Source organism: Simochromis diagramma, unplaced genomic scaffold (assembly GCF_900408965.1).
Source record: "Simochromis diagramma unplaced genomic scaffold, fSimDia1.1 OVJJ01000205.1, whole genome shotgun sequence".
In the NCBI taxonomy this organism is placed as follows: Eukaryota; Metazoa; Chordata; class Actinopteri; order Cichliformes; family Cichlidae; genus Simochromis; species Simochromis diagramma.
In genome coordinates this window covers 16,028,671-16,053,888 of record NW_024386782.1, presented here as the reverse complement: position 1 = coordinate 16,053,888, position 25,218 = coordinate 16,028,671, and the positions used below count along the sequence as shown (strand labels likewise).

Genomic DNA, 25,218 nt, shown 5'->3' with positions numbered 1-25,218 from the left:
TTCACGAGGAGAAATGTTTTTATTCAACAGCACAATAAATGAATGCATACAGACATGGTGATATGAGGATGACTAAAAAGAAGTATTTGAGGTGTTTTTTTCTGACATATACAGGTGGAAAGATAACTAGCATGGGTCTGGATCATTTTAAAACATGCAGGGTAGTTTCTTTGTACGCGTTGTGCTTAGAGACTTCCACTTGGGGCAAAAATTCCCTCCACTTGATGTGAGAATGGTACTCCAACTGCAGCACCAAGTCCTCGTCCTTCAGTCACATCCTTTTCGATGACAAGAGGCTGTTTGCTGGATTTTGCGTGAGGATGGTGAATGTTACACGTGACTCCTCCTTTTTTTTTTTTTTACTTTTTTTTTGCCTTTTTCCTGGTTAGCAGTTACTCATGAGATTGCTTACATTTAAAAAATACAAAAATATATTACCTCTGTAGTTATTCAAGGAAAGCATTTGCACACGTTGTATCAGTATCTGTTAACTTCACTGTGACTTTGTTGTACCTTAAACAAGTAACAAGGTCATTTCTATACATGAAATTCAAGTAGACAACATCAGGTCGAAGAAAAAGAAAAAAAAGTAGATAGTCATGCATAATGCAGTGTGAGAAACAAAACAAGTACAAAGGGAGAGAGCGTGGTTTAGATAGGGCTTCTATAAAGTATATGTGAGGGTTAGTTCTGTCAGTTCGGGTCCGGCCCACTGCTCTGTATCCTGTACAGAAGCGCGTGCATGTCAGTCGACAGTTTCCTGAGCAGTTTTAAGTCCTCGCTCAAACTTCGCTTACTTTAACAGACTTAACGTTTCCAGGAAACCGCCCTGTTAGGCATCACTTTAGTAAAGCTACAACACTTATGGACGCGTACGAGAGTCTGTGCAGCGATAACGCCGGCCACGCTTCCACGCACAGGGCAACAATCACAGGTATGGAAGAAGACACTTGGAAGGTTTCAAAAATATAACTTCGGATACTTTTCTTTCTTTGCTGTCTGTGATTGAGAGCAAAAAAGTTTTGTTTTTTGTTTTATTTTTTAAACACATGGCTTAGACCGAAGCTCCAAAGTTTCTCAAGGACAAGTAAAAGGCAGGGTGCAGAGGTGTTTTGCACAGCTCTTTCTGCTGGGAAGTAGACGATACTGTTACACGGCAACTTAGTGAGTTTTTTGGGGGTTTTTCCTTCTTCCATGCACTTTCTATACAAAGTCCACCGACGGTTCTCTGTGCGAGCACGCCAGGGGGAAGATGCGCTTCCCTCTGTGCCCGACATCAGTATACAGTACATGTTATAGTATTATGACTTGCATAGAGTAACTGCACAGCACACGAAATGAACACCGCACATCCTTTGTTTCCCGCCCGTGTTAGCTAAACGGCAATAAAACCACCAAACAGGAAAAAACAGGGATGCGCTGATATCGAGTTATCGAGCCTGACGTTTATCGACCTGTCAGTGTCGTCGAACATGAATCTGGTGCTGGCTAAATGTTCCGAGACTCTGTGATGAGGATGACCTTAAAAAATGTTTTTTCTAACTAACGTATTGAGCAAAAACTTTGTTTTCCTGAAACAAACTAGCGCAATACAAAAACAAACAAAAAGGGGGAAAAGAAAAAAAAAAAAAACGCTTTTGGCCAAATTCATATTTTGGTGCATCCAAAAAAGAAAAGAAAAAGAAAGACGAACCCTAACCAGCTGGTCATCAGAAAGGTTTTCTCGGGTCCATGTGCACTGAATAGATGACACGTTTGTGCCTCTACATGTGACACAAACTAATACTGACAGACAAGAAAAAAAACAAATACTGCAGACATCAGTGCTAAGAGTACACACAAGACTTGGAATAGTAGTGATTATTGGGGGGGGGGTTGTTTGTTTTTAACAATAAGACTGCTGACTAGTGGAGTTATGCATGTAGTACTTTGGCTCAGTAGAGAATAGATTCAAAAAGGAATATGTGCACCAAATGCATACAAGTATATGGATATACTGCTGTACAAAAAGTCACTTATATGACGGGACATGATTTGTACACTGGTAGGTTACAAATAGGTCATCATTGCAATTTCTTCAAATAGTGTTAAATGCTTAGTTGAGGTTTTCCCAAAAAACTTTGAGGTTTGTTCAGTGTTTATATAATCTTATTGGAAAATTCTGAGAGTACCTGGCAGGTGAGCTGCCCGGCTGCAACAACAGCCCCATCTTCACCTGGCCCCGCCTTCATCACTTCAAAAATAGGTAGTTGAAATAATTCTGTTTCAATCTCTCTTTATAAAAAGCTAGCTGTGCTCATCGTGTATCACTTCATGAAGTTCCTCTCTTAATGTTGATGGTTGTAGAAGCTTTGAAAATAAAAAGATAAAATGTAACCTGTCTATACTTGGTTCACATAAAGGCCAATGCTGTCCAGGTCCACGCTAGCTTAGCTCCTATGAAGACAACAGGTGAAATTTAACTCCACCTTCTTAAGTTCATAATGCAGGGAGAGAAATTTCAGACGTCTGTAAGGAAAAGGAGCATTTAGGCATTTCTTCTGAGCGTGCTCGTTTTGAGTCGCGCTGGCAGGCAAAGTTTCAGAGTCAAGCACTGGCAGAAATATTCACCAGGCCTTAGTGTGTTAGGGGAAACAACTTGCTTATTTTTTATTGTTCTTGTGGTTCTTCGTGTCCTGCTGCTGCCACCATTCTTTCCTCAGTTCATGGCATGCTGGCGAATCGTGTGGAAGATCCAGTCCATCTTGGTAGTCCAGCCGCCGTGGTGAGCGTCGTTCATCTGCTTCATGAAGTAGTCCAGGGCCTCCTGCTCCGACTTGTCCAGGGCCAGGGTCTTCCTGATGTAAGCGATGTCGTCGAACGACTGCAGCTCAGGCATTCCCGAGCCCAGCATCATGGAGAAGAGGTTGATGAAGAGGTTGGCGTGCTGCCGGATTGCCAGGTACGCTTTGTAGCACATCTCCTGGAATCTGAAGAGGGAAGCAAAACGAGCAGGGTCAAGTTCTGTTACCCACCCCAGTTACCCACCAGAGACTGCTGCTATTTTAAATCTGGCACTGTGTGCAGTAAAAGACAACAGAAGAATCATCGACTTTCTTACATTTGAAGTGCAAGACCTCAATTAGAACCTATTCACACTGTGATTGGCTGTGTCCAAAAATTCATTCCCTAGACATTTTTGCAGGAGGTGCAAAAGATACTGGGAGAGTCTTTGAACATGGACCCTTTATCTCTTTCGGGACATCCAATTTGGAACAATATTGCGGACATCAGCTTCATTAGACTACATCCTTGCATACGCTGCAAGGAAAAACATTTCCATGTCTTGGATAAATGACAAACCTGATCCAGAATTTCTATGGAACCTTTGAGCAGCTTGCGTCATTCCTCCAGGAAACAGTTTATGAGAATCTGGGCTCTGGATCTTTGTTTCACAAACTCTTCAGTCACTTTGTTGCTCTCAGATCTCATCAGTGACAGAAAACCTTTGGTGTGTGTTTACAATAAGATCACTAGCGGCCACATCTGTCACGGCTTGACTGTCTGATCTTTTGTCTTTGCTACAAGCCTGTGGTGCCTACCATTTGATTTATATTTATTTACTTCTTCCGTTTCTCTCCTAACACCTTCAGATTTTTATTTTTACACAGACTAGTTGCTGTGCTGAGTCATTTGTTGTAACAAAAAAATTTAAGAGGACGACTCAAAAAGCACCTCATCCACCCTTTCAGCGTCGCTGTGGGTGAAGCATTACCTTTCAAACTCCCTCGTTTTGGTGCACTCTTGCGTTCCTTTGCTAATAACAATCAAAAAGTCCTGCGTGAGCACAAAGGGGACGCGCTCCCTCTTGTACCCAAACTTCTTCTTTTTGTGGTCAAGGAAGTGACCAAAGTCTATGTGGAACAGCTGAGAACACAGAAAATATGACACATTAAATTATAAAGGATAAACCAAAAAAATCTAAAGTATAGAGATGAAGTTTAACTCAGAAAGAGAAGCGGCTGTAATCATTACCTGCCCATCATCTTTAACCATGATGTTGCTGTTGTGCCTATCTCCTATGCCCAGGATAAATGTAGCTACACAGTAGCCTGCACACGACCGTGTGAACAGATCGATGGCCTGGTCGTACCTGAGACGGCAAAAAAAAAAAAAAAAAAGCAAAATCATTTGAGGCAGTCTAGGAAATTTATGCAGATGTCGTCACAAAGGAAGTAGAAATAGAAAAAAAAAAGGCTTGACATTAATAATTAACATTAATTAACATCTCTACTGAGCTCACTCACATCTCTCCCTTGTTCTTATCCTTGAGCCACTGATGTAGAGTGTGGCTGTTGAACTGCAGCGCCCCCTTTAGGCCTCCTTTGCACTGGATCTGCATGATGGTGTGAGAGTTCCTCACCACCTCGATCAAACCCACGCAGTCGCCGATAGACAAACAGCCATAGGGCAGCATCCTGGAAGAGGAAGCGTAGAAAACATGAGAGGCAAGGCGATAAAGAAAAAATATATATATCAAGACAGCACTGATGGACTTTATATTAAATGACGTGAGGTGGCTGGCAGGGTCTGCCTGCTAATCTGCATTCAAGTATGGCTCGCAGAACATGAAAGGTCCGGTGCCTGTTAATGGGTACCTGCATCCCTGCTGTCATGACGAAGTGAGGAGCCTACCTGAGATCAAGGCCTTGGTTCTGCCAGATGTTCTCCATTATCCTAATGATCTGTAGCGTCAGCATGTCCTGCCTCAGATCTGCAGAGGCAAAGAGAGACAAGGAGGTGGATAACGGTGAGGTGAATATGAGCTGCTGAGCTGCTTTGATCAACTCCATGATGCATTATGGAGCAGAGCTTTCAAAGTCATGTTGGTCACAAACGCTGCAGCAAAAAAGCACAAGCCGCTGCCGTGAAGCGGGGGTCAAATACGAGCACTGCTCCTTCTGAGTTCTGCGTTAAGAGCGCAGTTATAGTTGTATTTATGTAGCATGAAACGACGCAGCGCAGGCTGAACTGTGCGCATGCTCGGCAGGTCTGTGTGTGTGCTGAGAGTGTCAGCGCTGAGGAGAGGACAGACAGGCGGAGGTAGAGGCACAACTCACCATCTCCATTTTTGAAGATGATTTCATTGTTCTGAAAGAGCAGCTCCGACATCATATCTGGGTTTTCCCAGTTAAGCCACAGAGGTCTCTTTGCTGACGACATCATCCTGCATTCCTCCAGGCTAAAGTAAAGACATGGATATGTTTTAGCAGGAAAAATACACATACATGTATATAAAAGGAAAGGAGGAAAGCCCTCTGTAATTGTGGTTGTGCTCATCACAGCAACAGAGCTCTACAAGCATTCAGTTCATAATGGTCCTAATGTGCTTGATATGAACCAAACTGTTCAGCTTTTATCACATCTGGTAATACTTCAAGCCTCGGAGAGGAGAGGGCGAAAGCATCACCTGCAGGGGGAATAAAAATTAAATGCCAACCATTTGACCGGACTGCATTAGATAAGAGTGCTGAAGTACCGGAGGTTTCCCAGCTGATGTGCGGGATTCAGCGGAGAGGTGAAGCTTTGCAGTGCATCCATGTAGTCAGGTCTTTTCATCTGCTCCACCAGAAACTTCATTTGAACCTTAGAGGGGATTAAACAAATGTGACAGTTAGTTTCCTCAGGTGCTGAGCAACTGGATAAACGGGCTGGCCTAAGTCCATATGCAGCAATCACAGTCAACTTTCTGCTGCTTCTCTTCAGCAAAATCTCTCACAATGAGGTAATGCTCCTTCACTGAGGGCTTTCAGGCAATGACATACACCCTCTGGTGGCCATGCTGAACCATCTAAGAAGCACCAGGTAGATTTAGATTGGATGGGCACTGGGCATTTCATACTGGTTTAATAAAATGACCAAGCCATCCAAGCTAACCACTGTGACTGGCATAGCAACTAGTAGCAAAACATTTTTATAGCCTGTAGCTACATATTAAGTTCACTAACCACTAACGACTACTAACCTTAAGTTCCATATTTAACTGGAACTAGTACTATAAGGATAAGAGACCCATTATTTTCATTTCAATGAAATATTTTCATTTGACTCTTCTGGGTTTGCTCTGCATGAGTCACAGTTTAAAATAATCCTTGTTTATTTCGTGCTGAGCCTTTGTGGAGTCCCTCAGGTCATCCTCTGTCTTAAACAAGGAGGTTGTTGAAAAGTCCAGCATCCCTTCTTCTGATTGGCTACCCCTCACAAACAGAAAATTGGAACAGCAGGTGGGTGGGGCTTCTGTTATCTGTGTTTCTGAGATGATTGAGGTTTTTCACTCTCACTGATGTCATAAAGACCCAAAAGCAAAATAATAATAATAATAATAATAAAAAATACACTGAATGAGTGATTACGAAAAGCTTTTTAAAAAAATGAAATATCTTATGCCAGTGTGGCTGAATATTTTACTACAAGCAATTAAGAGGGGAAAAAAAAGAGAGAAAAAGCAAAGCTCCAAATTCTATCACTGCACTCTAATGTGGTGTCCCTGCGGCCAGGCCGGTCCAGATGTTGTCAAGATTAAACCAAACGATTCAGTGGATCACATTCAAAACAGCTGCCAGCTGTCAGATTACCTTCTGAGCCTCATCTTTTTTCTCCTGTTTGAGGAGGTCAGTGAGATTGATGAGCTTCTCCATGGCCTCCACCTGTCTGCTCAAGTGCTTCAGATACATGCCACAGGCCCGGCAGTAGGACTCCAGAAGCAGACCAAACCGCTGGCTCACTGTCTTGTTGTGCATCTCTGACCTTCACGCATAAAAACAAGGAAAGAAAAAAAGTTTAAGAGGTTCTGTCCCAAAGAAAATACGCTCTGCCTCCCTGGAAATCCTAAAACATAAATCAATGTGAGGCATCTTCAAAGTATGTTTTTTAAATTCATCCGTACCCGAGGCCAAACACTCAAACAAGACTTTAACCTTTCGCTTACAAACAGTTCCAACTTCCTGAAAGAAAATCCTTTTAAATAAACTCACTTTAAATGCCAGAAGAAGAAATGTCCTATCCTCTGATTGGTTAACGCCTTTTTCAGCAGGAACCGTGCGAGTGGGTTATCAAGGTACTGCTCGTACTTCAGAACCTAAGACACGGCCACAGAGAATATATTGAAAATACCTTCAGTCCATCAAGCAAAACATGTGACTCATCAGCAAAACATGCCAGAATGAAAATGGCTCCCGCGGCTTATTTTGATCTAAACACACCTGAACCAGCTGAATGAGATACTGGGAGAGTTTGTCATCAGTTAGGTATTTCTCAAGGCACTTCACAGCAAACTCTCTGACCATAGGATCGGGGAAGTTGCAATCCAACAACTCCATAGCTTGTTCTGGTTTGATAGCAGGCCAGTCCTTTAGAAGGCAATACATCTGAAATGAAAAAAGGGCAGCTAAATACAGAACACAGATTTTGAACAACCCTGTAATACACAGCTGTATAAGGACTATGAGAAGTTGCCCCTTCATACATGTTGCAGACAACAGATTCTCTGTGTCAGAATTGTATTCTCACCACTGCAAAGTTCTCCTATAGATTTAGGTGTGTAGTGTTCCCTAGGTAGCTGCTGAAGGAGGCAGGACACATTACATTCACTCACTCCCCGTGAAATCTCCAGCCTGCCTGCTCTATTCTCACACTGGCTCAATCTGACATCACACAGACTTTGTACTAGGGAGCTGGCAGGGTGAAGACTGCTCGAGTTCAGTCCATCCGAGTACGACATTTAGGTTCTCGCATCAAGCCCTGCTGGGTCTAGAAAAGTCATGCTGTGGCTCATGTGCAAAAACAGGTCGAGAACATGAGTAAGCATGTTCAATCACTGTTAAAAAGTAATATCAAGGTGTATCAGCTGTAGAAACTAGAGATGGACCGATCTGATATTACGTATCGGTATCGGTCCGATACTGACCTAAATTACTGGATCGGATATCGGAGAAAAATAAATGTAATCCGATCCATTAAATATCACGAAAGCACCTCACAAAACTTGCAACACGCCGTAACTCGCCTCAGAACGTTAGCACGTCGGAGCAGTATGCATCACGTGATAGAGCGGCTGTGGCATGCGGGACCTGTGGTGGTCTGGATAGCATTTGGAGCTTCGCTAGCAACCCGGCATTTCATCTCCAACAAAGTTATCCCCGAGAGAAGTAAAGCAAGTGTGTAAGTCCATCTCTGAATGTTTGTAAAGCATTCCTGCGTTAAGCTTAACAAGCGATATATGGAGCGACTGCCTCTTCTTGCTGCTACTTCAATCATGAAACTGATCAATGATCAGCTGATCGGCTTTTCTGTCGCGAGTCCGTCTCTCTTGTTTGTTTTTGGCCCACTTTGCACCAGAAAGAGGAAACCAGCGGCTGAACAACAGCAGCACGTTTAAGCTTGATCAGCTGTTGTTAGAATTTATTTAATATTACTTTCTACTCGAGGATCTTTTTCTACGCAGCTGACGGCTGTAACTGTGCAGGGGCGGATCTAGCAAAGTTTAGCCAGGGGGGGCGATAGGGCATGAACAGGGAAAAGGGGGCACAAAGACATACTTTTCTTTCTTATTCTCATTTAAAATGTCTAGCTTTTAATAAATAATTATCTGACACCCAAAGTTTTAATCTGATGTAAAATGAATAGAAGTCCATTACTGTATATAGTAACTGTTAAGTCTAATATACCCTAGTAAGCTATAGTACTTTTTCCTTTGGGAAGGTACCATCTGTGCAGTCTGCAATTTTGTTGAAGAAAGATGTTGAATCTATTTAATATTTCTTGAAAAATAATTGATTTCTGTGCATTTTTTTTCACACTGCATCAAATTAAGGTTGATTACGTCGATTAAGCATCATGAGGTGGAGCATGAGGGGTGGTTCCCTATTTTTTATTTATTTATTTTTGTTGTTGCTGGGAGTTGGAACCCTATTAGTTAGGTTGCTTAATATTTACGCTAAGTACTCTTTAAAATACCAGAATAGGGAGGATGGTGTAGGTTTAAGTTTATTAGATTGATCAGTATTGCTGAACTATGAAATATTTTTTTTTGCATACAGGTATAACAGAATAGCTTTAGTGTAGTTGTTGTTTTAAACTTGAGTATGGACTTATACAAAATGCAGCAAGATATTTAAAAAAACAGTTTTGTTGATTAAAAAACACTATATCGGATTCATATTGGTATCGGCAGATATCCAAATTTATGATATCAGTATCAGACATAAAAAAGTGGTATCGTGCCATCTCTAGTAGAAACCCCACACTCACCTGTGCAACCTCATCTCTGGAGTTCCACTTCACAGCCAGGAGGATCTTGGGAAGGATCTCTGGCATATTGATGCAGTCATGTCTAAAATAAAATTGGTGACAAAACAAATAAGTTATAACTTTTTCCACCATCAGCATTAAAGACTTCTGTGTACAAATCTAGCAGCTTTGATAACCAGGTGCCAACTCTTCCACTAGTACCTACTCGTCCTACTGCTCATTTTGTCATTAGAGTTTTCCATTAGGTGGTACTGGTGGTGTATTTTATTGCCTACTCTTCCGGGGATCCAAGCGAACTGAGTCAATCTGAAAACGTGACATCAACAGGCTGCATGCCACTGATTAGACTGGACAGTGGCGTCGTGAGAGCCGGCAACAGCTACACAAAAAACAAAATCGTGCTACCCCAGTCTGAGAAAAAGCCATACACTGAGCTTCAGGTGTACCCTCTCCTCTACATCCTCCATTGTTGTGTTGCATACAAATGATGTCGGCACATTAGGTGCTATTCAATTGTAATGGAAAAAGACTGAAGCAGAGTAAAGACGAGTCGCCCCGAGTGGGTACTAGCTCAAAAGCCCTTTATAAAAGCATACCAGCACACATCATTACCTGTGTCTCCACAGGAAGTCCTTCTCCTGCTCAGTGATTTCAGAAAGCGGGTCTCTGTTACACACTTGCCGTAGCTGCTCATTGTCGCCGTCAGTCAGGGGGTTGTCCCGTGCCAGTCTGTTACTCTATGACACCAAAATAACACAGTTTAGCAAAACAAACCAAGGAGGTCAGAGTCGGTTCTAGAGCCACTTGTCATATAACAGCGGGATGATTATTCTCATTTCCAGCTCCACATTTGCTATAGTGACTGCATGATTCACAGTTCAAAATAGTCTAAGTCTATCTTGTACTGAGCCTTGGTGAGGCCCATCGGTTCATCCTTTGTCTAAAACGATCCGTTTCAGCTCCTCTCCCTTTAAGGAAAACCTTTCTTCTGATTGGCTGCACCTGATTGAGTCCCTGAGATGACATTATTAGGGATATCCACTCTCAATCACATCACAGAGCCAAGAGGCGAAGAAAATGACCTTATTATTAGAAACGCCCATGTCTAACTATGTATATATTTAACAGAAAGATAAACCTTATAGGCCCCCATACTTTCTGTGTGGAATGCACATGAACTATGATGTGGCAGCTCTTCAATGAAAATCACGTCAGATAATGTGTTCAAGTATCTGACCAGCAAAGCAAAACAGAAACCAACAAACACGTGTTTACTCTTACCAAACCAGTGTGGCAGTAATTAAAGCCAAGCTCTCTGGATATGTTCCAGTTTGCATGATCCTCAATGGTAGACATATCAGGAAACTTGACAGGGGAGCTGTAATGGTCAAACTCCAGCTCCAGACATGGGGTTTCCTGTATGTTTAGAAAACGGTAAAGAGGGGAAAAGGTCATTCAAGGTGTTTATTGTAATCAAATTAAGGCGCCCGTGTCAATGAGTAATTAATTAATTGGGATAAGGAGCTTGGTTGCTTAAATCGAGCAGCTTAAGCAGCAGCTGCTGCATTACTGAAACTGTACAAGGTGTCGCCAGCTTTGCTATAACTGGGTCACGAGGCTTAAAAGTTATTATTATGCATAATGCGTGTATGTGAAAAGCTTCAGATGCTGGCAAAAACTCAAGTGTTTATAAACTGCATCCTGATCCATTCGGGTTTATGCAAATTAAAGATACAATGCTACTATTATCAACATGTTTGTATATACAGAACAGAGAAACACTGGAAGTGCAAACAACAAAGAAAGTTTTGCCACTTGCCTTGTTAGGGTTGGAGCCCGTGACACCGATAGGGTTGAGCAGGTCTTCCAGGCCATGTGGGACAGGCCACAGGTTGAGAGCCATCTTCCCTGCTACTAGTGTGTGGGTGTAGTCAAACAGGTTAATGTTGCCCCAGGCGAGGGGACAGTGTTCCTACAGGAAACGAGTAAAAAGGATCCATGTGAAAATCATCAGCAAGGCAACAGCTGGTGGATACGGAGCAGACAGGTGCAGTGGAATAAAAACAAACAGGGAAGTTGGTGATAATAAAGTAAGAACAGGTAAGACGATAATAAAATGTCCAAAGTACATGTGCATCATTGGTTTGGCTGATCATAACTGTTAATAGAAACATGGTTTTTAACAAAAAACCACAAGAAGAGAAAAAAGAGCTGCAGCAGGCAGACTGCACAGCTCCAACTCCTGCCCTGCTCCTGTATGGAAATCCATTTAAACCACGCGCACCATGAAACTTAATCGCATCTGCTGCTGGTCTGCTGGGAAAAGGGCCAATTACTGATTGACTTCTTAATTAAAACCATGCTAGTTTGTTTGGCTGTCGGGCAGATACACCACTTGTGCTTTTGATACATTTCTGACAGAATAATTTCTCCACGAGTGCTTGCTGTAATATTAAAACACACTTGTTGGCCAAAATCAACAGGGTGTTAAATCGTGGCCTCTTTCACCCCGGAGGGGGAAAACAAAACAAAACAAAACAACCACTCTGTGGCTAATGAGATGGTACAAGAAAAACACAATAGCTAAGATTAATGTGCTTCATTTCTGTTGCACCAAATTCAGTGGAGGTGCAGAGAATAATTTTGAGAACAGTTTCGATAACATCTGTGGCACTGATTGGTTTATATTAGGCTGTTATTCACTCTCCATATTAAAGGTTTGATTCAAGAGAAGCAAAGACCATTTTTGAGGCTGTTTTTCAACCCTTGTAAGTCACACGATGAGACACGGATAGAATAAACCAGTCGAGTTCGATGCATGAGGTTGCGTGATTGACAATGCCTACTGAATCACAGGCTATGACACACCAACGCAACATCGACGCTGTTTCTTTCTCTGCTACACCCTCCTTGGCACAGACACGATCATAGTTAAAGAGCATGTCATATTAAAAGATCAGCTACATTTTTTTCTTGGTTGGCATCCCAAACATTTTTTTTGGCACATTTTACTTCCATCAATTCGGTTTGTGTGTTTTAACAAGTGCCCGTGTCAAGTAGATCGGGGCATGAGTTGTAGTTGCATTCCAGTTGGCTGACTGGCGAACACAGGTCCCAGAAGCAGTTGATGAAAGATTAATTTCTGACGAAGCCTTACTGTCAACAACCATCTTTGGCTACTGGACCATTATAAGGGCCAACTTCACTTACTGTGCCGTGACTGATTCAATTTCGGGATTTTTTTTTTAAAGAAAATATGCGAATTTTACGACAATACCTTGAAGATTTTAATATAAAATGCTGACATTTCAGTGCTAACCTCTTTAGCTCCCTTCCGTCCTTTGACAGAGCAAATGGAGAGGCAGAGTCGGGCAGCTCGGGGGACTTCTGGAATGTACATGTCGTAAGTCAGCCACTCGTTCCACCTGCCACAAACAGGAACATAACCACAGATATGAATCAGTCACATTAGTGCCACAAAGCTCAGTAAAATCTTAGAGTACAAAACACTTTGATTATGCACAACCTGGGGTTTGAGCACGGCACACGTAGTGTGTTGACATTGTCGCACAGCTGCTCTCCACCATGGTATATCCCAGTCCTGACATAGATCTAGATCAGCAACAAATCAAAAGATTTATAAAGTAATCTAAGCGATAACGATTTCTTTCAGCACATTTCTGACTGAGAGAGACGGCTAGACGCAGTGCAACATCTTTTAATAATCTCCAAGCTACTGAGATGGAATATTACAGTCAGAATAAATTTTACTCAAATGAGAAACAAGCCAGATGAGCTTTAAAGAAAAACAAGATGACAACAATGTACTGCAGTTGTACCTTGTCAATGTCTCTGATGTTGACATTGACATAAGTGGCGCACAGTATCTTAATCCTTAGCGTTCCGTTGATAGTCCACAGATTCTTGGTGGCTGTTTCCCCATTCATGTAGGGTGTTGCTGTGGATATTCGCCTTGCATATGACGGCATGGTGAAGAAATCCATGGGCAGTTGGGAATACAGGCTGTCTTTTGACATTAGCATCAGGTTAGGCATTCTTCCCAGCATGATACAGCTGCGCACATACTGTTGAGGACAGATAAAAGTGACATTTTGAAGTAGATGCGATTGTGACATTTTGACGCCGCTCGTGTCATTTTGACATTTTGAAGCCATTTGTACACATCTGGGCCTATCAAAATGTAAATTCCAAGAATTTATAATTGCAGCTCAGCAATAACTGACGCACTCAGCACTTTGTACTTGTGTGATGTGTGTGGGGCTTTTCTCGAACGTGCACACTTGACTGGCCGAACATTTCCTCAGAAATTTAATTTCATGCCCTAAGTGTCGAACACATTTGTGTTGGATGATAATTTGATGTGAGGTGGATCTGTCTCTCCCCCTCTAAGTACAATAGAATCAGCTGCAGCTAAGCTAAGATTTAATTAGATTACCTTGTACTGACTCAGAGGGTATTTCTCCAGTAAGTACTCATCACAGCCGCAGACTTTGAGGATGTACTTTCCCTGATACTCCTGCACACACATCTTTAACTGCTCCTGGGAGAGCAGCATGCTGCGCGTCTTCTTCCGAATGGCTTCTGCAATCACTTGCTCTGGTACATAATCATGATTGATCTTCAGGGTGTACTTCTGTTTGTCATTGGTGGGCGAAACAATGACCCAAATGACCACAATGATTTGACCTGAGGGAAATAAAGTAACACATGAAACAGAGGGCAAAAGCATTGGCAAAACAGTTCCAGCACAGTGAGGGGTGCTGCCCACCTCGGAGTAAAATGCCTCACCTTTGTCTAGCTTGCTATAGATGTGCCTGGGAAGCTCTGCTGAGGATTCAACATTGGGAGGGTAGACGTACAATGCTCTGCTGTGGGGTCCGTTGCTGTCTCTGAGGTCCACGGCTTCTTTGCAAACATTTAAAATGTTCCTTCTGAAGTCCTGCACCTCAGGGTCTTTCACCAAATCAAACTCACATATAGGCATACCAATAGCAAAACCTGATAGGAAAAAAAAGCAATTGCGTTTTGTTATTATGTATTAAAAAGGAGAGCCAACGACAACACAATACAGTGTATATAACACACAGTATAACCAAATAAATACGGGCTGTTTTTAACTGCATAGTAACTCAGGAACTGTACCTATCTCTCTGTTGAGAATCTTCTCTTCTCTGTTGCCTACTGGCTCAATAACCTTGAGGAAGGCCTGGAAAAGCCTAAGATCACATAACCTCCTGGTCTCATCATAAAACTCCTCCCGCTCTGCTTCCTGGGTGACACTAACAAAGATGTAGGAGCTCTCCTCCTGCAGCAGATGGTAGAGAGGGTACTTCCTGGCCTCTTTGAAAAGCTCATGCTTGACTGTAGTAAGTGTGGCCTCCCGGAGGCACTCCAACGTGAGAATCATGCCATTTGGCAGAAGGCAGTCCACTAGGATGCTGGGGGGCATCAAGTGCATCCCCCATAGTTCTCCCGATGATGGTCTGGGAGCCATGGCTTCGCCAGCAGATCCTCTCTATTCTGAGCCCAGTAATTACCAGATGAGCAATTTCGACCAACTGAGAAACAGAAAGGAGCAGAATTACGCCTGTGGTAAATATTTCACTACAGTTATGGCAGCTGCTTCTCAGTGACAGGATATACAAAAATGTAACTATATCCAAGGGAGTTGGAAACATCAAACTTTAACTGATTATGAAGAATTTTAGAAGAATTGCGAACAAAAATAATTGTAGAATACCTGTAGTGTCACTCTTTAGTATTTGTGTGCTACTTATATAACAGATGTTTCTTTGGCTCGGTTAGCACAAGAGCGGCAGCACAACATATGCCAACAACTTGACGTTACAAACTAATCCAATGATAACAAAAATTGTCAACTCATCAGATGCGCAAAATCGACCACATGTGTCAGCTGGTGTTCAATTAGCTCAAGTTAAAGTGGACAGAAATGAACTGATGCAGGGCTGTGGACTCAAAAGGTCTTTGAGAATCATGTAAACAAACTTGTTAGCTAGCAAATTTCCCCGTATATTGGTTTATCACGGCTAACACAGCTAAGCCTGGAGCTTGACATACACATTGACTGGTTGGATGTGTACTGCTGTCTGGTGGTTTAACTTTAGATAATGTTTCTTTGACGAGCTAGCTAGCCAAGTTCACCAAGAAGATCAATGTCATATACAGTATGAAGACCTCTCCTCATGCACACGCTATTTTCACGCTGGCCCTAATGTAATTATGGGGGTAAGAGTGAACAGTGTTGTGTGAGTAACTGGATAGCTTTATCGATCAACAGCAAAACCAAACACACTGAAAAAAAAAAACAACAACAACAAAATTAACGTGTTAGGTTTACCTGTGTCAGCTAACGGCAACCGGTTAGCCGTAAAGCTAGTCCGACTGCTCAATCATTAGCCGCGGCTAGCTGAGTAAATCCCATCCGCTCGAGAACTCCCAAGCAGCCGCGCTACTTTAGTCCATCCGAAGAGTGACACGGGGTGGTCGGGACAGTGCCGCTTTTCAGAAGGAAACACGTCCCTAGCTCCCACCGAGGTTGTCAATATTCTGTAGTGGAGTAAGTCTATAACACTTCTTGTTGTTCGTCATCGTGCCGTCCCGAAAATATACTGCACTGCTTGGTAACACGCTAGCTCCACACAGCTAGCCTGTTCGAGGGATGCTAACAGGCTCATCGTCTCGGACCGCCTTCCCACACTGACCGAGCTGGTGGAGGAGTTTGTCATGAGATAAGACTGGGGAATTGACGGGAAACTGCCTGCTCGCTGTTTTCTTGAAATGAAATGTCTCCAAAGAAAAGCTATCAGATTGCACATGCAGAGTCCAAACCCTTTATAGAAACGTGAAGTGAACAAGCCTACAAAATACGATTGCAGCACTATTTTATTTAATTATATATGTACACTCAGGGCATTATATTTCCACACATTTCTCGAGTATCTGTAAAACAAACAGTCTATATTCAATAAGCAAAGGAATAGATTAAATGGTCAACATTACTGAGTGATTAGAGTGTGAGCAGCTTAAAACTTTGAAAAATTGATAATTGAAGAAGCCATATTCAAGCATATGGATATGCAGTCAGGCAGCCGCCTGTGTTTGTGATGCAGGTTTTAAAAATCAGGTTCTCTTTCATTATAAAAAAGCTGTGAACATTTAGCAGAGGTGCATCTGTATTTGTTTTCTACCATAAGAAAATTCTGAGGGATTGATCATTTGTTACAGTTACAAGCCAGACACAGCCAGCGAGCTACCACAATGTAAGATGTAATTTCAAATAGAAAATTGTTATAGAGATGTAATCAATAAAAATTGTGATCCTGGAATACAAAATCAATTTATTTAGTCTGATAGGCTGAGTCAGCACACATGTACGCTGTGTCATGATGTCTCTGATTTTTCACTCATTTTCAGTCCAGTCCTTGTACATGAACATTTTCAAAACAATGTTCTATTTGTTTGTTAAGCCACATAACATCTATGAATCATTCACCACAGAACAGACAACCTGGGAGCGCTGCCATGTTGTTACTAGCAGTCTGTCACAAAAACACATAATTTGCTCCCATTTCTTTAGTTGCCAAACACAGTTTGACAGGCATAAAACAATACAAGCAACAAAAAAACTATTAGCTGAAAACTTCACTTATCATGGCATGCTGTGGAGTGTAGCCTTAAAAAACCTGAAGAAACTGGACAACTGATGAACAAAAGAAGAAGCGGCACATGTTTATCAAAATGCTTTCCTATCATTGTCACATTGTTCGACATCATCAGCCACAGACACTTCTGCTCAGACAGCGATGTTTTTCTCCATCGGCTCAAATATTGATTCGTTTTCGTCGGGTATGTAACACTTGTAAACAAGCACTCTCAGACATTTTTACCATGCTTTAACATCTTCCCAACCGCGCTCAGATCTTTATACAGCTGACAGTTCATTCACATTTATACACTTGCTCTGAAGTGAAAATCAGCTGCTCTGAATGTCTCAGCTGAAGAGAACGGTTTGCGAGATGCAACAAAACATTCATTTGGTTCCCAGCAATTCCTTTATGTCGTGCGTCCCTCTCAAAACCATCAATTTCTTAGTTTATTTTGATTTTTTCATGTCTTGAGCTTCCCTATCTCTTCACACAGTCTGGAGAGGTACTGTGTTAGCGTCACCATCATGATGATTAGGGCCCCTCCTGTGAGCGTGCAAGACGGCCAGAGCAGCGAGTGGAAGACGGCGCTGTGATCGTACAGGCGAATCAAGAGAGTCATCTCCTGCTGCTCGCTGGGGTCGTAGTAACACGGGACCTGCTGGTTCGCCTTCAGTCGCTCGGAAATGTTCAAAATCATGGCGTGCATGGCTGTGCTGTCCTTCTGACACCTGGGCACATAGAAACACTGCAAGGACAGGAGTGAGGGACACAGAGGTCATCCAGAGGGCAATCAGCCAGTCATACTTTTTTGTTTTTTGGCACTCAGAGCTACTTTTGTTTTATTTCACAACACGCTATCTGACATTTCTGAATTGGGCATCTATCGCCGGGCCAACATCTGACAGCCATTGTCAACATTTGAAACAGTTCAGTAATTCCCAGTATTTTCTCTCTGGCACCGTACTCACTTCAGAGCTGGCATCGCGGGTCTCTTCACTGTGAGATAAACGGCTGACACGGCCTGTGTTATTGACGCTCACATAGACCTGCAGGCAAGGGTATCTGGATATCCTCCAGCAGTCTGACCCACAGCTGTAGGAACAGTTCATGTCTGCTGTGACCGTGGAGTTGAGAACAATACACACACCCTCCTCCGTCCACACGCTGTGTTGACATTTAAAGGAAGATCCAATTTATTACGACAACCAAAAAGAAGAAGAGGAAAGAAAGACAGCATTCGGGATGTTATGCCATGAAACGAGCTCAGTTTGGAAAGTGTAATCTGCTCCTGGAGATCTGGTTTCATAAAGTATTCATTTTTGCATTTTTCCCGCTTGAACGAGCAAAGAAACAGTTTGCCAACAAGCACATCTGATGAATAAAACATGTTTCTGAAAGAAATATCAGAGCCGCCTCCTCCAAACACTAGCAGGCCTGTACCTGTCTGCATAGGACCGCAATATGGTGATACCCAGGACAAAGTACATCATGACTGAAGAGAGGATCATCCCAAGTCCCAGAAGAATGGCCCGATCTTCTCCAGGGCTTCAGAGCGGTCACCGTCTTCTTCTTGTCCAATATATCTACCTCTCGAAATTTCTGGTAAATTGTCCTAATGATGGAAAATTAGAAGGAGTTAAGTTTTTTTTAAAGCTGTAGCTGAAATACTTTTGGCAATCGAAGTCCTCTTGACATTTCATACTTTTTCAAGCCTGAAATGATGAGAATCTGTTACCTCCTTTCATTTCCTCTTCCCGATCCTGCTGTATTTCTGGCCCCTGCCACAAAGAACATCTTTCCTGGCGACAACAATGATGGTGATGCACGTCCGCCTGTGTCTGATGAAGCAGAATGGAAAGGCTGCTGGAAAGACCTGTGAAAGAGTGCAGCCGGTTTTATTTTTAAGATCCTAAACCAGTGGTTCTTAACCTTGTTGGAGGTACCGAACCCCACCAGTTTCATATGCGCATTCACTGAACCCCTCTTTAGTGAAAAATAAAATGTGATTTTTTTCAAATTCAAGACATAGATATGTTTTTTATTGGTGCACAAAATGAGCCATGCATGTCACGGTGGAGGCTCTGCCAAACCCCTGAGACCGACTCACCGAACCCCTAGGGTTCGATCGAACCCAGGTTAAGAACCACTGTGACCTAAACAGAGCACAAATCCCGAGTCGGTGGTTCCAAGGGAGATTTGTAAGACGTGAGAATCGCAAATCACGCTTTACCTCTGGTGCATATTGGCTGTCAAAACGCACTACGTTCCGGATAAAGTAAACACTACTTCAAATAGCCCTCGAACAACAGTTCCTCATTATGCTGCACTTGATATGGCACGCCCCGCCAGGTAAACATCTCATTTTGAACACAAAGAATTCTACAAGATGACGGACTGCCACTGATGAAAGGCGTTAATGCTGACGTGGCACATGTGAAAAGAAAAAAAAACCTACCTGCTGTTTTCTGAACACTGTCAACACAAAGTCATTTGCACCTATTGAGACACAAGAGCAACACCTTGCATGGGCCTCCTCCACAGGTCCTACCACTGCAAGAAAACATGCAGCATTCAATGCCGCTGTACGTACAGCTTCTTTAATATCATTAGCTTTCATGTAATTGAATAAGCACCTGAGACATTAGGAGTAATTGGTCATCTTTAAGTTCTTAAAACACTATTAAGACTGCATGTGCACGCTGTAACTTGGGGTGAATTTCCCATATTGTCACTGCTTTTATTTGAAAATCAAAAATCAGTTCCTCCGCAGGCTGGAATTTATTTAGAAAAAGCTTCTATTTACGCCCCAACAGCCCTCCAAAGAAAACATTAGCTTCATTCAAGGCTCAAAATGGAAGCAGAATAAACACGGCCTCTTTCTTTTCTTTCTTTTTTTTTCTTTTTTGTTTGTGAGGGGATAACAACCCTGCCAGAATGCTGGGACCAGAATAGTTAGAAAACAAGCCAGCAAGTTCCTCCTAGATGAGTAATTTCCTTGTTGTATCACATTCCCAGCTGCTTAGGGGAAATGTAGCTGAGAGACAGCTCCGGTGTGACACAAGACATCTGAAGGAAACCATTAATGTTATCAACAAAATGCGCTTCTCTCCAAACACTCCACACGAATTTGCATGCATCCCCACAACAAAGGGAGTCACTCACACAAATTTTACGCTGTGTCTTATTACTTTTAACCAGCCCCCCCCCCACACACACACCCTGCCGTTGCCCCTCGAGGGCCTCAAGCTCGGTGCATAACTGTATTGATTTCAGCTAAACGTGGACACCCGCACACACAATTTCAGAGAGAGAACCCCTAACTCCATGTGTCTACTTAACTGTCAAGCAAAACATTTTAAAGGCTTTGAAAGCTGTAAACGTGTTGGCAGCTGAGCCTTGTGCTCAGTGCAGGTTTGATTTACACTGGCAGCACAACAGCCTGTGAGGAATGGGCCTCGACTGTTCTCGCTGGTAAGTGAGGCTAACCAAAAATGCAGCTGATGAGGTTTATTTAAAAGTGATGTTAACTCAAATACATTTCTAGAGATGTCTGGAAATGTGCTATTTATGTGAAATGTCTAAAACTGCAGTGAAATAGTGTTAGAGGCTCAAAGAGCCTGTCGACAGTTTCGAAAAACACGAATTTCTTCATGTCTCTGCTTATTTTTTTTTAAAGTCTACTTAGTCTGCATACTGTCCAACCCCACAAAGCTCTGCAGGGTGACAGTTTTTGCGTGCTTGAAGAGATTTTCCAGCACCGAGTGCTGGTGTGGAAATGCTTACAGCAGCAGGAACGTATTGTTCACACTTTCCTGTTATCATTTTAATGAACATCCTGAGCCAGAGGCCGATACGATCAGCCAGCGTCCCCTCATGTTTCCACGGGTGTGTCCTTAGTTCATGTTTCATCCAGCTGCCTCGCTTCAATCTCGTGAGCGCGAGCGAGACTGAATGATAGTGAACCGAGATGGCACGTGGTAGCTCGCGTAATTGTGGAGCCACAAAAAAGAAACACAAGTGACCAAAAAATAAAAAATGAGAAAAGAGAGATTTAGAAAGATTGCAAAGGTGCACAAAACGGAGGCAGTGAAGAGATGACAACAAAGGTATGTTCATGTTGTCCTTCCAGTGATTATTGCTTTCCCATCTTGTGTCCCAGTGCTGGTCCTGCCCCTCAGCAGCCCACATAGGAACAGTATAACAAAGCGCTTTACCGAGGGCCACAGAGTAATGCTGTATAATATGCAGGGGAAAGTGAGCTGCATGTTAACTAAATCAGCTATTTATTATTGCAGCAGTTGTGAAGGTTGCAGCGCTGTTCCTCCGACTGAGTAAAAAACATATGATTCATTAGGCCACTCCAGGAGGAAAATCACAGTGTGCTCCATTCAACAGGTCAATGCACTGCATCTAAATCTGATCGCTTAGAAATAAATAGCACACGCACCAGATCTGTAAAAGATTCAAACTCTTTTGTATCCGTTTTGTGCTAAATGTCAGCTTTCCGCTGTGTGCCGGTTCTTTTTTAAGCACACATGGCCTGTGTTTCTCCCCCGGTGTCCGTGATAATCTCTTTCTTTTCACAGTCGAAGTGAAGTAAGCCCCAGCTTTTGAATTAGCTTATGCTGAATTGAAACCGCAGCGATAACATGTCAATTCTGTGAAGTCCTACCTTTTGTCGCTCGTGGTGGGGGGGCTTGTTGTGATAATCCAGTCTTTGGTGTACAACTGTCAGCAGAAGCTCTTCCAAATGCTGCCCAGGCTCCTGGGGACAGCAGCTGGCTACCTCTTATTTAAACTCTTACCCCCAAGTGAACAGGATGCCTGCCATACCTGGGTCAGTAATTTGAGTTCCCTTTACAATGCCTTAAAATGTGTTGGGCAGCACAATGATCAGACCTCTGACTGGGCCTGTTACTATGTTTGTGCGCAGCAGTTACTTCAAACGCTTCTGGCCTTATGTTGTACATATGTCTATATCCATTTACTTTCCTTTATCCAGTTCAGGGGCAGGCTACACCCTGGAGAGGTCACTAGTCTGTTACATGGCTAACGCTCAGAGACAGACAACCACTCACACTCACATTCACACCTATTACAATCACAGTTAACCACTGATTGCATGTCTTTGGACTGTGGGAGGAAGCTGGAGCACCTGGATAAAAACCACACAGATACGGGTTGGATATGCAAAAACCACACAGATGGTGGATTTGAACCCTTGCTGTAAGACAACAGTGCTACACACTGCACCATAGTGCTTCCCCATTTACAAGACGTTTAGGCAAATTCAAAGTCAAATGCTGTGACAAGACAAAAAAAGAAGTTGCAGCTACATTGTGGCCACAAGGTGTCTCTGCAACCTCAAAAAGTGGAAAAAGATAAACGTGGAGGGTGGCTCTCCATCCACTGATTGAACATTAAACGTGTAACTCAATTCATTATGAGGGGTGATGCTTTCACTCTGGTGGAGACATAGGTGTTAAAGTGTGATTTATTTATTTTTTGTAGAGATATATTTATTATTACGTGTGTGAAAAGATCATGCTGATCAGGCAAACCACATCGCTGGGATATCCCTGCTTTTATTCTATACGGGGGAATCTTATTGCTTTTTAAACTTCTGGCTCTCTTCATTAAAAGCAAAAATGACAATCAAATCCACTTAAAAAATAAAGACTAAAGATAGCAAGAAAGAAAGAGTGAGAGCAAACATTCGCTAAGACTTTAATCTGCGAAATATCTAAATCTTGAGTGATGTAATCACATGTGATGTATTTTATAAGGCTTTTACTGTTTCAAGTAACCATGAGTACAGCTTTTGTACACAAATGCTTTTTTTAAGCTTGAAAATAAAACACAATTTGCAGATTAAATCTGTAGAGTTTTTTGGGAGGGTTTTTAACCTGTTTTTACCACTTCCCTTTAAACAGTAATTTCCTCAACAGCCTGACCAGATGGTGGATTTTACTTCACCGACCCCAGCTGATGAGCCATCTTGACTGCAATCTCTCCTCATCCCGTTTGGTTTTGAGCGATTGAGCGAACGTCTGCCCTTTTCAGTTATAGCACAAGATCTTGACTTTCTCTGCATCGTCCAGCTGATTATCAGTGTACACTGTACAGTGTAACACAAAACAACAATCTCCCAGAAGAACCACAGAGCTCCTTCCTGCCTCTCAGCTCACATGCTTGCTGCTGTAATTATACCCTGGCCTTAGATTTGGTCCTTAAAAATAATGGTCCCTTCTGCGTGTACAGTAAGACAGCAGGAAGAATTTGTGCATAAATATAGCAGGATGAGGGGAAAAAATGCTCAAGGGCAGATGGAAAGGCGTTTGTATTTATTTGAGGTTATATCTAAACATAGCTACAAAGTGCAGGCTGTCTTCAAGCACCACATTTGGAGGTGAAATAACATGCTAACAGGGGGGTGGATGGGTGGGTGGGTGTGTGTGGGGGGGGATGAAAGGCGATTCTGCGTCTTTGTTTCTCTGGATCTAAAAATAGCTCATGCTGAGCAGGCAGTGAAGCTGAGCTGCAGTCCCTTCTCTTGCTCCCTTTTTTTCCCATTCTTATTCCATCTCTCACTTTCTCACACACAAAAATGCATCACCCTAATGGTGCACGGGAGGTGGCTTGGAGAGCCAGCGCGGAGCGGCGTTTTGGGCCAAGCTGTTCCACCCCTGTCTTTAAATTGCTGTCAACACAGAGCACCTTTGGATGCAGGGCCCGGTTTTAATATTTATGTGTTGACTGGCGTGTCACCTGTGCATCCATCCGCTGAAAGAAATGGCAACATGAGACTCCAGTCTAAAGGTTGGGATCCTCCAATGTACACATTAACATCAGCTGCTCAAAGTTCTGCATGTGAACTCTTCAGAAAGCGGTCAGAAGCAGGCGTTGCTTGTTCTGACAGGTTTGCAAACACCAAAAAACAGAAGAAACAAAGAAAGAAAAACTGACCCACTAGTGTCAAATTATTTGTCCTTATCTAAAATATACCCAGTAATCTTCTGTTCATGATCTTTCACACACACAAGAAAAAGGCATACTGCAGTTGCTAAGGCACTTGATAAAGCCTGGTCTTGTTATTGTCCTGCAGATTAGTTTCCCGCCCACACACACACTCCTAGTCTCACAATTATAGAGGGAAGCTGTGCTCACCCTGTTTTAAGGGGTAACAGCTGAAACACAAGCAGACTTTGTAAACCAGGGGTTTCTGCACACATGCATGCAGACATACCGTACATATATATCTATATATTCACATACAGTATAGAGTATGTGCACGTGGGTCAGGTGAAAATGGGTGAGCAGGATTTACACTTGCAGAAAAAGGTGAGTCGATTCACAATATTTGCCTCTGGAGTGAATCATGTATTGCGTAAAGGCTGGCGCTGGAGATGAGGAATTTGCTTCACATTTCTTCACTTGGCAGCCAAAACACCCTCACACAGTGGGAGTGATGGAGCACATATTTCTGTTTCTCATGGCTCGAGGAGAGAGCACCAGAGGCAGAACGTGGGAAATCACTCGGAAATTAACTAATGGAGACAAACAGCACTGGTGCCATGTTTTGTGAGATTTTATAGCAAAGTTTTGTGTTGTGGTCTTTTGTTTTTCCTCATGGAGCTCCATCTCGACTGGGGATGCATCAGCTCTGGGCTGATACTGTCCATCCATCAGTTTTCTTCTGCTTAGGTGTGAAGAAAATGGGTTTGATCCTGGAAGCTTATATTGTGAGCTCGGGTGATGGTGATATTTGCATTTTTATTGCAAGAAAACAATAAGTTTTTCTGCTTGTCCTCCCCTCTACATCAATCAGTCACGACAAATGCCTACTGCTTCTGCTGGAGCTTTCTTCCTGTTAATAGAGAGTTTTTCTTTTCCACTGTCACCAAGTGCTCGCTTGTAGATAGTTGTCTGACTCTTGAGGTTTTCTCTTCATTACCTTGCAAGATAAAGAAGCTTGAGGTGATTATTGTTGGGATTTGGGAGCTATATAAACAAAAATGTATTTATTGTTTGTTTGTTTTTTTACATTTTTTCTCCACATACCCAGTAACACAACACAACAATAAATATTGGCCACCGACATATCAATATCAGTCTATTTGGCCAATAGTGCATCCGTAGCATAGTGATTTGTATGATTGCTCTGCCAAGCAAACAACCGCTGGTTTAATCATGAGGGGACACACAAATCCCTTAGGGGTTGTGTCAGGAAGGGCACACAGTG

General features: G+C 42.6%; 2 protein-coding genes across 2 annotated transcripts; both read right to left on the bottom strand.

Moving 5' to 3' along the window:
• Window positions 1-16,066, bottom strand: LOC120727770 (phosphatidylinositol 4,5-bisphosphate 3-kinase catalytic subunit alpha isoform). The gene is made up of 21 exons (XM_040022256.1): window positions 15,668-16,066; window positions 14,452-14,867; window positions 14,098-14,307; window positions 13,745-13,995; window positions 13,128-13,373; window positions 12,815-12,900; window positions 12,608-12,713; window positions 11,108-11,260; window positions 10,570-10,704; window positions 9,901-10,025; window positions 9,289-9,370; window positions 7,242-7,406; window positions 7,014-7,117; window positions 6,615-6,786; window positions 5,519-5,625; window positions 5,100-5,221; window positions 4,675-4,753; window positions 4,287-4,457; window positions 4,015-4,132; window positions 3,755-3,906; window positions 1-2,969 (listed from the first exon to the last, which is right to left on the bottom strand). Exons 2-21 carry the CDS (start codon window positions 14,801-14,803, stop codon window positions 2,699-2,701), a joined length of 3,207 nt encoding a protein of 1,068 aa, XP_039878190.1. The 5' UTR covers window positions 14,804-14,867; window positions 15,668-16,066; the 3' UTR covers window positions 1-2,698.
• A 128-nt stretch (window positions 16,067-16,194) lies between these two features.
• On the bottom strand, window positions 16,195-18,770 carry kcnmb2 (potassium large conductance calcium-activated channel, subfamily M, beta member 2). Its single transcript, XM_040014011.1, is given in 5 exon segments — window positions 16,195-17,721; window positions 17,945-18,140; window positions 18,417-18,520; window positions 18,522-18,588; window positions 18,712-18,770. Coding segments are annotated over 5 exon segments (711 nt in total). The 3' UTR covers window positions 16,195-17,436.
• Between the last annotated feature and the right edge of the window lie 6,448 nt (window positions 18,771-25,218).